The sequence below is a fragment of the Terrapene carolina genome, unplaced genomic scaffold (genome assembly GCF_002925995.2).
Source record: "Terrapene carolina triunguis isolate 2854851 unplaced genomic scaffold, T_m_triunguis-2.0 Scaffold210, whole genome shotgun sequence".
Classification (NCBI taxonomy): domain Eukaryota; kingdom Metazoa; phylum Chordata; order Testudines; family Emydidae; genus Terrapene; species Terrapene triunguis.
This window is the reverse complement of record NW_020664561.1, coordinates 48342528-48358815: the sequence shown is the minus strand read 5'-3', so window position 1 is coordinate 48358815 and position 16288 is coordinate 48342528. Positions and strand designations below refer to the sequence as shown.

General features: G+C 46.4%; 1 protein-coding gene across 1 annotated transcript in view; it reads left to right on the top strand.

Annotated features, from left to right (window-relative positions):
• The first annotated feature begins 10950 nt into the window (after positions 1 to 10950).
• LOC113407231 (cystathionine gamma-lyase-like) overlaps positions 10951 to 16288 on the top strand; it is a 72517-nt gene continuing 67179 nt past the window's right edge. The window contains exons 1-2 of the mRNA XM_026655468.2: positions 10951 to 11658; positions 14939 to 15126. Coding sequence (XP_026511253.2) covers positions 10963 to 11658; positions 14939 to 15126 — 884 coding nt within the window. The 5' untranslated portion in view covers positions 10951 to 10962. The remainder of the gene's footprint in view (positions 11659 to 14938; positions 15127 to 16288) is intronic.

Here is a 16288-nt window from a genome sequence, read left to right as displayed (position 1 = left end):
TAAGTAAAGATTCTAACAACAGCAAGTAGAAATATTGGAAACAAATGGTTACATATTAAATAAAAACATATTGCATTCTAGAACCTAGATTTAACTAGTCACTGTCATGTCTTATAGAGCAAAAGCTCACCTAAAATCCTTCCAGCATGTTACAGGCAGGCTTGGCTATGATCTCCTGTTCATGAGAAAAGCAACGCTGGCAGCTTGCCTCCTCAGTGGAAAAGATCCAGGGGGTACCTCTGCACCCCACATATACTCCAACAATCCATTGCCTTTACTCATAAACAAGATACCATCCCACTGTTTTATTTCTTCCTGTAAACTTCCTCTTGATTAGCATTTTGAATCTGAATGCAAACATACAATATCCACATAGGGAGGTAAGTGTCTATTGGCTCCTTCCAGGTAGGGGATAGTCTTACACATGTCACCTTCTGTTTACCTGCCTCAACTCAAAAGGTTTAGAGAACATAATTTCCAGTAGAGATATACAATTTCTTAAATATTATCTATACATACATTTTGAAATTATTATGACAACCAGCGGGCTACTGGCTCACAGTAGAAACTTCACATAACACCCTTTGGTGAATTATTATGCATATCCCTGATCTAGTAGGATCCCTGTAAAACTCTATGCACCCCGTCCCCTCTGCCAAATGGCATCAAGAGGCCCCTGGATCACAACATGTAGTATATTTTGTAGCTCTGTCATGAAGTATGTACCATGAATTATACAGAACATTGTTCTTCTGGGTTAATGTATTGGAACCTTACCTTCTGAATTCCCTGACTGATTTTATTTGTGCAACCTAATGTTGCTATATTTTTCCATTTAACTGCATACCGTTAACTATTCTATTGATTTTTAGCAAATTTTTTTATTGAAACTAAAAACTAATAGAAACAGTAAACTTGCATTTCTTGTAACTATGCGTAAGTCTGGGTGCACTTGTCACTTTAAAGCAGCACTGCAGAAAACAGAAAGTGCTAGCACCATACGCAAGGAAGTGATATAATTTCTTGGTATACTTTTGTAAGAAATAACCCCAAAAATTCATAGCCTCTCTCTAGGCCAGGGGTAGGCAACCTATGGCACGCGTGCCAAAGGTGGCACGCAAGCTGATTTTCAGTGGCACTCTCACTGCCCGGGTCCTGGCCACTGGTCCGGGGGGCTCTGCATTTTAATTTAATTTTAAATGAAGCTTCTTAAACATTTTAAAAATCTTGTTTACTTTATATACAACAATAGTTTAGTTATATATTATAGACTTATAGAAAGAGACTTTCTAAAAACATTAAAATGTATTACTGGCACGCGAAACCTTAAATTAGAGTGAATAAATGAAGACTCGGCACACCACTTCTGAAAGGTTGCCAACCCCTGCTCTAGGCACTAAGTCAATAGCTTCATACCTATGGCTTTAAAGCAGACATCATAAAATCTCTGGCCCAGACAGGTGAACAGTCACCAACAGAGAGGTCATAAATGCAACTTCATGAATCAGTCAAAAAGATGTGCTGTGAAAACCATTCCTCTCTCTAGGTCACTAACAGCATCTCAGACTGGTATGTCCTAGTTCCTTATGCAATATCAACTCACAACAGCCAAGCTAACAATCACTTATTATAAGAATATTTTTGCACCAAACTATGATCTCTGCAGAATGCAGGAAATGGTCACTTAATTATGTGACCTCACACAAGGAAGTAGCCATTCTACAATAGAATAAGTTTAACATCACAATCCAACACAAGTGATCTAAAAAAATAAATAAAATATGAGTCAGGAGTGAGCAGGGATTTAAAAGTCCACTCACCTATGCACCTGTGGTGAGTAGGAATCTTTTCCGTACAAATACCATCAGCTTCTGTAGAATCTAAATTTTTCATTTAGAATATTAAGCCTTATGATTCCAAAAATTCTTCCAAATGTGAACCAAGCATATACTCACTTACAGAAAATTGACTTCCCAGTCTGCACACAGGCAGAGCTCCAATGCCTGGGATAGGTCTCAGCACTTTGCCAACCTATAACAAAATGAAAACTAACCAGAGCCTTACTACTTTTCATAAGTGCTATTCAGAACTCTGACCAAATTCACTCTACCGGTGACTGGGAAAGCTCTCAGCAACAGATGCAGTCACTGGAAATAGTCAGCAGGAAAAGGGACTTAAAAAAATAAATTAAAAGATCATGGAAGAGTAGAGTATTGCTCTTATTTATTATTTGAATTGTGCTAGTGCCAAGGAGCCTCAGTCGGAGACCAGGACTGTGCTAGGCACTGTACAAGAACATAACAAGCGGGGTCCCTGCCCCAAAGCTCTTGCAGACCAACTATAAGACAATAGAACAGGTTGATATGACAGATGAGGGACGACAAGGAAAAAATGAGATACACACATTACGTTAGCCAGGAAGCTAGAGGAGAGGTAAAGTAACAGATTCTCAACTGTCATTACAAAAGTCAGGAGGTTCTAGTGTGAGGAAAGTCTGGGGTAAGAAAAGAGGAAGTTCTCCTTTTTCCCCAGCAGCCAATTTATCAGACAGAGGCTGAAGCTCCTTAAGCAAAATCCAGGAACAGTACTCTAATAGGAATCCCAGTACCCTCACCTTTGACTGCAATTTGTTCAGAAAAATATCTTGGCTTCTCACCTGGGCATTGCCTCTGAACAACAAGGCCACCATTCTTTCACATTGGTCCTTAGTCTTCAGTCTATTAGATGCCTGGCCTATGTTTCTGTGAGTAGAGGAGCATGGAGGGAGAGGGAACACTGATGGGATAAGTTAGAAAAAGTTTGGTAGAGGGGGAGAGTCATGAAGGAGATAAGTAAGGGGAAAATGAGGAAACAGTACAAAGCACAACATACGAAGACACAGAAGGTAATGAAGAAACATTATGGTCTATTATGAGAAGAGTGAAAGCAAATGGAAAGGTAGTATAAAAGCAAGAAATGCAAGTTACATTGTAAAAAAATTATATAGATACCCGCCTAACAATGTAGAACATTAGATGAAGTGCACAAACAGAACATTATTTTACTACTATAAATTGAAAAGGGGTTGCTTGAAGATGGGATAGGAGCCTGCTGGCATAGGAATCTTCCACACTGAACAACAGTTGAGAATTTGTTTTTAAAAAGCCATGGTACTAACACCTTATCATTCAAAAATATGCTGATATATGGCCAAATTTTGAGGGCCTTAACTAACCCTCCCATCTTTTATTTTTTAAATCAAGCCCATTAGGTTAGAGTGCTAGTTTCCTAAACTTATTTAAGGATGTGAACATACTGCTTAAAAGTGTGAGGAATATTTACTTGAAAAATGCTTTAGTTTGGAATTAAGAATTCATAATACCATATTATCCACACAGCACTAGTAAATGAACGAAATCAGACAAAAGTGCTTTTTTAAATGTTACAAATACTGGAGCATCTTCTACATAATTATCACAGGATACTCTAAAATGGGGCTGTGGTGATTAATTGGTTTGAAGAGGGCACAAGAGAAGAGGCAGTGGAGTAGAGTAGTATTTCAAAAGTGTGATATCAAAAGACATGGCTGGCCCTGGACCAGATTATGCCGGTAGGGGCACTAAGGTTGAGACAGCTTGAAAAGATAGCAAGAAAATTTTGTACTCATTTGCCATTCCAAAGCAAGTTCAATCATATGACTAATGGAATGATACAAAAAACAAACTGACTTATTAAAATTGAGTGATGGGGTTCTGAATAAGCTATAAACATTGTAGAAACAGCCAAGAGAGCAAGGAAGACCAAAAATAAACCAAAAGCTAATGCACGTGCTAAGGTTTTACTTGCAAAAAGGCTTTACATAACAGCAAGAAGTTGTGTAAAATTATGCACTTGCTATTGCCTGAATGTAAGTGTTCATGCCAGGTTCTGGGTGGTAGTCCTAAGAGCTGAAGTCTTCTATTTTGTTCACCACAAAACAAGTTCAGTACAGGAAATGGCAAACTTTTTCCATGCTTCCCAGTCAGTGTGCCTCAATTCTGACCAGGAAAGACCTCACCTAGGGTTGAAAGGAGATTTATACCACATTTATATTGTGGTAGCACCTGAAGGCCACAGCTAGTTTTGTCCCTATTGTACTCAACACTGTACAGACACAAAAGTGACTGTCCCTGCCCCAAAGGGCGTAATTAACCCAAGAGATCCTGTTTCTCCCTCCCTTGCCCCAAATATGCATTTCTTACGCAAAATTAAGCCTAAAAGATCTGAAAACAAAATGAGAAGCAGAGGATAACTCAGCAATCAATGGATCCTAAAACTCAATAGATGCAGATGAGATAAGTTTCCCACTAGGGCATTAAAAAAAGCAAGAAGCAAGTTTTGAGTCCCAGGAACTAAAATACTTCAGCTCTGTATCAAAAAGAGTGAACACATTTAAATGATGACCTGATCAAAACAGGATGAGGTGTGAGACTTAAAGAAATGACCTTAAAGAAACTAAGAATTCAGTTTGATTTCAGCATGAACAGTGGAAAGATAGTACAATCAAGGATTTTTGTATCTACAGCCCATAGAAGAACTAAAGAAAGTAAAGGTCAAGATGGAAATTGCACCCAGTCACCATACACGCTTAGAACAATGTTTTAATGGAAAGGTGTCTAACAAATATTTTCTCACCCCTAAAAAAGGAGAATAACTATTCCAGTACGAACTACGAGTGACTAGTTTGTAACAGATTATCACTGAAAACCAACCAGGGCACAACTTTTTGCAGAGCACCTCCACTAGCCAGTTCATTAGCCTAATCTAAGAAACCTACAGGGCCTGACTTTGGTTTGTCGGAATGGAATTAAATTCCACCAGGGGTAAATTTAAGTCTCAAACTGATAAAATGCCAAAATTGTTTTACAGCACACAAAATTCTCCTAGGTGTCTCCTAGTACCAGTAAATTGCAAAAAGTCTCAGCCTTACAATCTAATTAGTAGTATCCATGGAATTTGAATTAAAAAATCAAAACAGAATTCCAGATAAATGGAAACAGGCAATCCTAACATACAACAGTCTTGAAGTCTTATTGAACTCCATATTAAATGTGCCAGTCACCTTAGGTTTATTAATTATGGCACTGAAAATAAGGCTTCAAGAGTATTATCAAGTATCAGTGTGTACTATGTCTAGGGAAGCTATAATATAGATTTTAAAAAAATTGTGTTAGGATTGCTACAATCTAATTACAACTAAATTAAATTACAACTATAGTTGATAACTAAAAGTCTAAAATTTTACCCGTTTTTAGAAATTCTAATGCAAAATTAGTAGCAATCAGAAACCATATGTAAGAGCCATGTAGTAAGATTAACTTTTCTTACTCAGCCAGAAAGACATTTTGTACACCATAAATTATGACAAAACTAAAACCAGCTTTTTATGATACTTCACTGTAAGGAATTTTGATTTAATACTATTAGAGCACTAACATATGCATCACTATCGTAAAATCTGTATTGTAAGGGAACCCATTTTATAACAGAATCCATTCTATAATAGAAGCACCAAGCAAGTCACTTATGAAATAGGAAGTTACTGTAAAAGGCTGTAAGACCTTGCTTTTTACAGTGATTGAGACTACATACACACAAGGGACAGAGACTAAGCAGCTTATTACTGGAGTAATACAAAAAGAGGAAATGAAAGTAGTACAATGTAGTACAGGGGTGGGCAAACTTTTTGAGCAGAGGGTCACATGTGGGTGGGGAAATTGAATGCATGGCAGCGGGTTGGGGTGTGGGAGGGAGTGCGGGGTGTGGGAAGGGGTGCGGTGTGCAGGAAGGGGCTCAGGGCAAGGGATTAGGGCAGAGAAGGGGTGCAAGGTGTATGAGGGGGCTCAGGAAAGGGGGTTGGGGTGCAGGAGGGGTGTGGACTGCAAGAGGGGGCTCAGGGCAGGGGCTTGGGGTGCAGGAAGGGTATGGGGTGTGGCAGGGTGATCAGGGCAAGGGGTTGGGGTGCAGGGTGCAGTGGGGAGCTCAGGAAAGGGGTGGGGTGCAGGAGGGGTGCAGGGTGTACGAGGGAGCTCAGGGCAGGGAGTTGGGGTGCAGGAGGGATGCGAGGTGCAGGCAGGGGGCTTAGGGCAGGGAGTTGGGGGGGTGGGCTGCAGGCGGGGTTCGGGCTCCAGCCCGGCACCGCTTACCTAAAGCGGCTCTGGGGTGGCAGCAGCGCGCACCGGGCCAGGGTAGGCTCCCTGCACGCCTGCCCTGGCCCTGGCCCCCCGCCGCTCCAGGAAGCGCTGCGGCCCCTGGGGGAGGGAAGGGGACGGAGGGCTCCGCTTGTGCTACCCTTGCCGCGCCTTCAGGTACCTCCCCCGAAACTCCCATTGGCCGTGGTTCCCTGTTCCCGGCCAATGGGAGCTGCGGGGGGCCGTGCCTGGAGGCAAGAGCAACGCAAAGAGCCCTCTGCCCCCCCACCTGGGGGCCGCAAGGACATGGTGCCGGACGCTTCTGAGAGTGGCGCAGGGCCTACAGCGCCATAGGGGGCAATCCCCCGGGCCGGATCCAAAGCCCCGAGGGGCCGGATCTGGCCCATGGGCCATAGTTTGCCCACCCCGATGTAGTATATATAAATAAGGAAGGAGGAGCCTCATGCAACATCCTTGGACTTGATGCAATTTAGAAGAAGGAGGAGGTATGTTTGGAAGAGAATGAAATACCAAACACGTGACAAAGTATTGTTGTAACTGTAGTGATACCAGGATATTAGAGAGACAAGGTGGGTGAGGTAATATCTTTTATTGGACCAACTTCTGTTGGTGAGTCAGACAAGCTTTTGAGCTTACAGAGCTCCTCTTCAGGCTCAGTTACTTATGGAAAATACAGATTATCAATCATCAGGTTCATTCTCATTCCACACTTTATTTTTCCAGCCACCACCTTAGTGTATCGTAAAAATTGTCATGTAAACCATGCATCTGATGCCACAAGTTCTAATTAATATTGCGAGCTTTGGAGAATAAGCTACTGGATCATTTATAGTTTTACAACTATTAAGGGTCTGACATGCATAAACTTTTAAGATAAGTTAATTTGTACTAACAGCTACTTAAATGATTATGTAAACTTCAAGTGGCTGTTGTGTGTATTAGTGTAAGAGTTCGGAAAGAGCAAAATCAAATTAGTTTGCAACCTGTCATCATAAAACAACTGATGATAGACCAAATTAAGAGACTGAAGTTCACTAGATATTGATTCTTTGCACATTTAGGATCAGACTTTCATTGGGGGCTCATCCAAGCTAGCACTAGTGCATATGCATGTTTTAGGTTCCAGAGTTTGCATGCATAAAACATTTTTATAAGCACATAAGCAAAATCCAGCACCTGTACAAGTAGAGATTCAAAGGCTCTAGCTGCAAGTGTTCGTACACTTTTGATTCACTATTATGAAAATGCTGGAGTCTAAAAACCAAATTAATGGAGCAGTTCAGCACAAAAATCCATCTTTTCCCTTAACATGATGCGACAATGCATATAAAAACAGCCATAAAACAACAAGCTTCTGACAACAAATGAAGCTCTTTTGGAATAGTAAAACCTATCTTACACAACCGTCCAAGGAACCAGAAAGAAAGTTACCTAGAGTCTGTAAGGCTGAATAAAGTTGTACCTTAAAATTTGTATATGTAGAGTCACCCTCCCTGTAGGCACCTGCAGACCTTGGAAGTGCAGGCAGATCCCTTCCCCTTCTCCCCTGCCCCTCACATTTTTCCAGTTTTATCCTCTATTTATTTAATCGGAACCCTTCAGGTTTAAGATGATAATAATTTAAAGGACCTTGATCAGGCTTTGAAAGTTCAAACCTTATGAATTAGGGAAGGAGGCAAGCCTTCACCTTTGCCACTATTATACAGCTAGAAACCATATTCTATTAGGCTACATTAGTAGGGCAGTAGCACATTTGTTTACATTATGATAGCTGTATCATAGCAAAGGAAAGATTTTTTTTATTTAAAAACAAAATTTAGAATTTGTAAAGTGTACATCACAAGTTACAGGCCCTACACTTGCATTAAAAGAGAAATCCTCATATTTCCCCCCACATATCCTCTTTTTTCCTACCCATAACTTCAAAGAATATTTTTGGAGAACTGTTATGTGCAAGAGTTTACGTTACAATCACTCATCCAGAGTGTCTTTCAGCTGGGGAAAAACTCTGCCCAAATCCTTCCACTCAAGTCTTAGAGCATGTGTGGAAGTGATTTTTCAATCACTTATGACTATTTTAAAGTTTTTCCCCAGCCAAAACTGCTCTATGTCCAGAGGTGAATTTGCACAAACATAGAACATCAGCAAGTTATGAACATGTGAAAATATGTTACATATTGGAAGCTTTTCCAACCTTACACTACAATGCAACTCACTAAACTGCGCTTACATCAAGAGTTTCAGGATGAAAGGCTTCACTCTCTGCTGTTGTGGGGCAGAGAGAGGGGGAGGAAGAGAATGAATCCTACTTTTGCAAAGAGATAGAAAAATCATAGTAAGCGAGTCCATCCCTAACTGCCAGGTTCCACACAAGACTACCACAAATAGAGATAGCAGAAGAATAGTGTCAGGGAATCCACTTGGATTAGAAGTAGGAAAGAATCTGCCCCAAAGGATCTATCCTGACAAACTGGAATAGGAAATCTTGAAAGGAATTCACTATAAATGGGGTAGACAAGATGATGAGGGCCTCACCACAGGGAGAGAGTGGTCCAGTAAGAAGAACTGGCAGTGATTATTCTTCTACTCAACCCCATGGATTCTGGCCAATCCAGTGGTTCTGGATGAGAAAAAGACCTCCTAGGGAAGCAATATCCCAGGATTCTCCTCCAAATTCTGGACTGTCCCAATCCCACTGCTCCTTAAAGTTGGTGTGTGACAGCTGTACTCCAATGTTCCCCTCTTTTACAGAACTATAATAAATTTGGTGCAAAGTATGCCTTGTGAGGTATCATTTGGAAACTCAACTTGCTGATCATTATTGTCCAGGTAAAGTGTGTGTGGCAATACTGCATGTAAAGTTACAGGATTCCTCTGTATGCTATTACTCAACATGTTCCAAGTCTGGGGGGAAGCAGCCACAAACCAGTTTCCCAGAGACAAAAGGCTATCCAATGCCTCAGCCAGGTGTCAGCAAAACCAAATGGACCACCACTTGGTTAAGTGGCCATTCTTTGGCAGGAAAGAGGATGTGGGTGAAAATCTACATCTTGACAAAGGAACAGCTGGGGTTTCCCCATCCACATAGGCTGTCTGTCTCCTGAACCACAGCAAGAGATGATTCTCAAAGAAGAGAAAGAGGTAGAGAGAGGAGATGCCCCAAATTATTCCTCCTTTTTCTCTATCCCCGGCATCCACACCACCTGAAGAACAAAGGAAACAGCTTTGGATTGGTGGAGGGATCCTGACTGAAAGATTCAGCCAGTAAGAATGCTAAAACATGTGGTGAGAGAGACCTTTGTTTTGAATTCACTCTAGCTTGTTAAATTTGGCATTAGTTGAGATTTACTTTTATTTTCTTCTAACTAATACTGATTGTTATGCTTCATTACTTATACTCACTTAAAATCTATCTTTCTCTAGTTAATGAACTTGTTTTATTGTTTTATCTAGACAAGTGTGTTTGGGAAGCTCCATTTGGAATAACAGGATTTGTGCATATCATTTTCTATTAATAAAATTATGGACTTTATATGAACTTGTATTATCCAGGACAGTGCTGGGCAGTACAAGAGGTACATTTCTAGGGGAAAGTCTGGGGCTGGGAATTTGCTGGTGTTGCTCTACAGTGTGATTCAAGGGTTACTGACTGTAGCAGTCTTGCAGTATAATTTACATGAGGGAGGCGATGACTTTGTCGACACTGGAAACTGAACAAAGACTTTTATTGTTCAGGGGTGTGAAATAAAAATCCTTCCCCCCGCCCCCCCCAACAACAAAAGTTTTGCTGATGAAAAGCTGTGAACAGTGGCGTGAACAGGGCCTGCCGACAAAGCTACTGTCGCTTGTAGGGGGTGGAAGTTTGTTGTCGGCGGGACAGCTCTCCTGCTGACAAACAGTGGCTACACTGCATGCCTTTTAGCTGCACAGCTGTAGTGGCACAGCCTTGTCGCTAAAAGGTGCGCAGCATAGACAAAGCCTTAGTGTGACCAGACCAGGACCAGACCAGCAAAGCAGTGTAAAAGGCACCCCAGGTTAGAGAACTGAGAGGGGACAGCTGTTTATCAGTTCAGATTGTACCCTATGTAATGTCACAGGGTCTCTGAATAAAGAATCGCCCCCTAGAGTATATGCGGGGGGGGGGGGTTAAGAAACTCACTGTCATCTTTCTGACTGATCCTGTAGTTTCACATATGGAAAGGTTTTTCCACAAGGGAAGGAAATGGAAGCGAAGATAATGAATCGCATAAGTAAATAAGAAGGAATGGGGGAGTCTCTCTACAAGCAGCGTGGGGTAGAAATATCTCCCCACTAATCCATCTGCACTATGTCCAGGTGTGGACCTCCGTTTGGGGGTGCTTCAAAGAAGAACCCACTACGATTGCTTTTCTGAGGTGCAATCCCAAGAAATGGGAGACGTGGCTGTCCTTCTGGCCAAATGTCTTGGGTCTGGATGAGGGGGTTCCAGAAAGTAACTTGGGAAGCAACCTATGGCACACTGCTCATGGCCATCTTTCTGGGAGATGCCCTGGCTGTGTAGATGACAGGGATGGCTGGGTTAGGGAGGATGCACCCACTGGAATATGGGGGAATTCCCAAAGAAAACTGTCATCCCGCCTGTCCTTCTGGCAGCTCGAGGGCGGAGCACAGGGACGGCGGCGGTGGGCGCTCTCTGAACGGGATGGGGCAGCTCTCTCCTGGGAGCTGGGATGAGGAGGATCTCTGCGGGGCTCTGGCTGCTGCCCGTAGGCGCGGGTCGGGGCAACACTCACCGTGACTGTCCTTCTGGCCAATGCCCTGCGTGCGGATCAGTGCCGAGAGCCGCCTCACGTCCCCCTTGAAGACACACTCGTGCACCGGGAAGTGCCCCGGGCACTTGTCGGCCTCCGCGGCGGGGCTGACTGCCCCCGGGGTGGCGGGGGCCGGGGCCGCCGGGGCCCCTTTCAGCTGTAGCCGGTGGTGGTGGTTGCTGAAGATGCGGTGGCCCCCGGCGCGGCCGCCCTTGCCGCTGCCCCCACGGCCCCCCGTGAAGACGCCTCCGGGCGCGGGCGCCGCCTCCTCTTCGCCAGGCTCCAGCAGGTCCCCGTCCTCCTTGCTGGGCTTGTGGTCCCTGCGCAGCGAGCGCAGCTTCTCTCCGGTCATCGCCAGCGGCGGCCCCGCGGACCGGGGGGCCCCGCCGGGCAGACTCGCCGCAGCCGGGGGGAGCCGGAGCCGCTGCGGGGGGACGAGGCACTCAGAGCCGCGGCGGCGAGTCCCGTCCCGTCAGCATCCCCCCCGGAAACAGCCCGGACCCAGCAGGCTCAGGGGAGCCGACAGCCAGCCTACCTCCGGCCGCTCCGCTCAGCGGCCCGGCCGCGCCGCCATCTTGTCGAAGCGATCTCGCGAGAGGGACGCGGCAGGAGGAGGCGCGAGAGCGCCGGCCACATCGCGAGAGCAGGGCGGCCCGGCTGGGCGCGGAGAAGTCGGCGTGGAGCTGGCAGAGGGGCGGGTGAGTCGGCGCCGCGCGGGGAGGGGAGTGGGCGGGGCGTTGGGCGCTACGAGGGCCCCGGCGGGCTCTGGGCTGTGCGGCACGGCGCCCCCTGCCAGCGGAGATAGGCAGGACGCTCGCTGCCGGGCGTGGCCCGCGTCAGGCCTACGCTAGTCACAGCTCAGCCGAGCGGCCATTGCCCTGTAACCCTGGGTGGCGCCTCCGCCCCTGACAGCGTTGTTATAGCTCCAGCCTTGTCCCGGCTTCAAGGCCCCAGCGGCAGCCCTGCGCTGCGCGTAGGACTCCGTCGGCCTTGGGAGCGCTGCGGGGCTCAGACACGAGACAGCTCCCCACGGCCACCGGCTCCTTAGATAAAGCAGCTGATGCTCTTAGTCCAGGGTGGTCCCAGTCATAGGCGTGCACAGCACATTTCATTAGGGTGTGCACCCAGGGAATTTTTTTTTTTTAAGGTGAACATCATAAAGGTTGGGGTGTGGGAGTGTTGCAGGCACAGAGGCCCGAGGACAGCAACAGGGGGTTCGTTGCCCGGCGTGCTTCGCGCCAATAAACATACCGGGGTGGAGAAACAATCAAAGTTTATTTGAGATCTCAAAGTGGTGCAAGGAGACAGGCAAGTCTCAAATCGAGCACATCAGAACAAAACATTTTCTCTCTTCTTATACTTTACAACTAAGCCCCCCCCTTCCCTCCCCCTCCACCCGCCCCCCCTCTACCGAAGGCATGTTTATACATTTAAGCCGTTAAATCATTCAGCTTGTTCGTAACATTCCTCTAAACAGTCATTTGGTTCTGTTTACCCTTAGTTTACTACCCCTCCTCCAGCTAGAAACATGCAAACCTCATCATTATTGCTTAGGACCTGGTTATGAGCAAGGTCATAATTGGTAACTGGCTATTTACACATTCCAATTCCTGTCCTTGGCTTTTGAGGTCGATTAGAGTTAAACATGGAAGGACAGAGTTTAAACATGGAAGAACTTTGGTTCATATATATATATATATATATATAGGCCTAATAACGTCAACAATTCCCTCCTTTGAGAATACTCAACAAACTTTTGGCTGAGTTTTCTCATATTCTGTAGAGAAGATATGATTGAGTGCCATAGAGCTAGGGTTCTCAATGAGAGGGTACGCTGGGATTTCTGGGGAACGGGGGGCACAAAGCTTACGGAGGAGCAATTTAAAACAAGCAATCAGGAGGAGGGTGACCAGGCACAGTACCACACCTGTGAGGAGGAGACGCACAAGGCTATTTCCCAGTCCTCCTAGGTTGGGCAACCAGCCCCAAAGGGAATCAAAAACTGTGGGTTCCCTTTCCTGAGCCTTCCACTGCTCAAAAGCCTGTTCGGCTGACAGGACGTGCTTGTTAATGTCCTGTGAGTTTTCTGGGACATAAGTACAACATTCACTCCCAATAAGGACACACACTCCGCCCTGGGAGGCTAAAACATAATCTAAAGCCTGTCTGTTTTGCAGGGACAGCAACCGGAGCTGGTAAAGCTCTGAGTTAAGGCTTTTCTCTATGGCCAAGGTCTCATTGGCATACTTGGTGAGAAACACAGAGAGCCTACGATAAAATTGAGCCAGTCATCCCACCCCATAGGATGGGAGAAAGATCATACCCAATCTGTCTCCTTCTGTAATGGGCTCTGGGGTGGCATACAAAGATCTATGCTGCCTAGGGCGGCCAGGGGGCAGTTTAGGGAAGACACGAAGGGGAGGGGCAAGATATCCTAGGTAGCAGCTTCCATACCACTGATGCGGTAGCCACTTATAGGCAGAGGTACCGCAAATATAAAAGGAGTGGCCATTCCCTACCAAGCCATTATAACCGCTATTCCACCTATTTGCTTGTCTGTCATTCAACGATCCGAGCCGGGCGGTAGAGTCGGATTTGCCTTTAACGTAGACAGGGATGGAAGCGTCACTGTCAGGGGATAAATAATACTGACAGGTGCTATTCCCAGCAAACCAGGTGTGATTGCTGGACTTAAACTGTCGATAGCACACCAAACCAGGGGCCACTGGCCGCAACCTAATAGGGGAAGGGATATACGTTGAGTTGGCCTGCGGCTTCCAGGGGTCGTCCCTTAACGCATACTGGGACTCAATGGTACAGTTCTGTGACAAGGGGGTATCCGAGGCATTTTTCCCCTTACTGAACCATCCCCAACAGATATCTGACCAATTCTGGGGAACTACCCTCCAGGGTAACCCTGCAGCATGGTGCGGGATTTGGGAGCATACCCAGCAGTTAGAGAGGTTAAACTCTTGGGCAAAGCAAACCTTCAGGGACTCATATGTATTTGTCTCTAAGTTAGTAGGGATTCCTTTCCATCCCGCATGTGCCTGGGGGGAAACGGGAGTTAACAAGAGGAGTGTCTCTATGGCAAAGAGCACCACTGTGGCAGACCCTAGACCTGAACTCATATTGGGCAGGTGACCCTAGGGCCTAACAATCACAATTCCCCAAATACCCACAAAATAACAATTACCAATAGCAAGCAGATTAAAAACAACAGGGACCAGGCCACCAGGTTAGGCCGGCCCTGTGAAAATAAACACAACAAACGCTCAGAGGTCTCGCGGGGAGTGCGCTGTGACTGTCCAAAGAGATCACAGGGCATTCCCAGCAGACACTATTGTCGCCTGAATAACAGCTTAAGTCCCAGATCATCGCTGGCAGTCTTCTCTGCAGGCTGGACGGTCCACCGTTCAGGAGCAGGCACTGCTTTCAGGCGAGAGTGATGAATCCAGTTCTTGTGTCCCTCAACCTTTGCTGCTGTATGGGAGACCAGCAGGACGGTGTGAGGTCCCTTCCACTTCTCTTGGAGAGGCTCGTCCTTCCAAGTCCGAACGAGTACGAAATCGCCTGGCTGCAAGGAGTGGATCGGGGCATCCAGCGGGAGAGGCTGCAAATCTTTGGTATACCTGTGGAGAGAACAAAGAACAGCAGACAGAGAGCACATGTACTGAGATAAGAAGCCACACCCCATTTCCCACTCCCCTGCCAGAACCGGTGTACCATTCATAGGCCATGCCCTTCCAAACATAATCTCGAAGGGACTGAGCCCTAACCTGCCCTTAGGGAGAGCGCGAATGCGGAGCAAAACAAGGGGCAAAGCATCAGGCCACTTAAGGGAAGCCTCTTGGCAAACCTTTGAGAGGTGCCGCTTAAGAGTCTGGTCTACTTATGCATAGTCCCTCCTGACAGGTGTTTGTCTAACCTGTTCTGAAAAACCTCAGTTTGGCTCCCTTTTTCTTGCTACATTTGCAGAACGTAACTGTCCACATTCCCCTCAGCCCAGAGAGAAGGGCACAGTGTGTTCCACTTCCTGCTTCAGCAACCACACCCGCCCCCCCTTTGGGGCTGATTGAGAGAACCATCAAACCTGTCATGTGTGGATCAGTAGGAACAGCATTGTTTTCAGTTCACAGTAGAATTTGCTGTGCCGGAAGTTACAGGTAACCTTTTTCACTCATTTCTAGAGAAGCAGCAGGAGTCAGTAAACTAAGCATGTCTGTAAGAGCCAGGAATTCTCATGTTCTAATCCTGCCTTTGACACAAATGGTGACCAAGTCCCTCAGTTCCCCCATCTATAAAATTAAGATAATATACATTACTGCCTTTGATATTCTGAGGTTCAAGCTATTCAATACTTTAGGATGGACAGCTTTACATAAGTGCCAAATCTTGTTTCATGGTACAGGTGTAACTGAACTGTACAACAGTAAAGTTAACTTTAATTGATTAGTGTATCTTGTAAACAAAATAGCATTGTGACCCCCTTGGGACTGTCACCTGACGTGTTGGAATTATCTCTGAGCCTATTTTCCCTGCCAGCTTGGGACTCCAGAACCCTGCCTTGTTGAGCCAGACACGCTAGCCTGCTGCAACACAGACCCAGGTCTGGTCCACGCCCCCAAAGCTGCAGACTTTAACCAAAAACTGCTCATCAGGTCACTTATCTCCAACACCCAGTTCCCAATGGGATCCAAACTCCAAATAAATCCATTTTACTCTGTATAAAGCTTATACAGGGTAAACTCATAAATTGTCTGCCCTCTATAGCACTTAGGGTGACCAGACGTCCCGATATTATCGGGACAGTCCCGATTTTAAGGAACTTGTCCCGCGTCCCGACCTTACATTGGTCGGGATGTCTGGTCACCTTATATGAGGGTGACTGCGGCAAGCCGGCACCGCCGGCACCACTCACCTTTCCTCCCTGGGCCAGCGTGCAGCTGAGCTCCCGGCACAGCGGCACCAGCCCATGGGGCCTCCCGCCTGGCTGGCAGGAGCCTGCACAGCGCAGCCCTGCCCCGGGCACACAGAGAGGCAGCGAGGAGGTCTCGCTCCGCTGCGTCCTGCAGCGGGGCGGGGCTTGTAGACTCCGGCAGCAGGCAGCGGCTGCCGGCAGGGCTGGCTTTAGGCCGATTCGGCTGAATTGGGCCCCGCGCCTAAGAGGGCCCCGCAGCTGTCCACCCCGCCCCCGGCTCACTTCCCCCTCCTCTCCTCCCCTGAACGCTCCGCCCCCTGCTCCTCCCCCTCCTCTGCTTCCCGCGAATCAGATGTTCGTGGGAAGCCTGAAAAGAAGCAGGGGCAGGCAGCAGCAGCAGCAGGTAA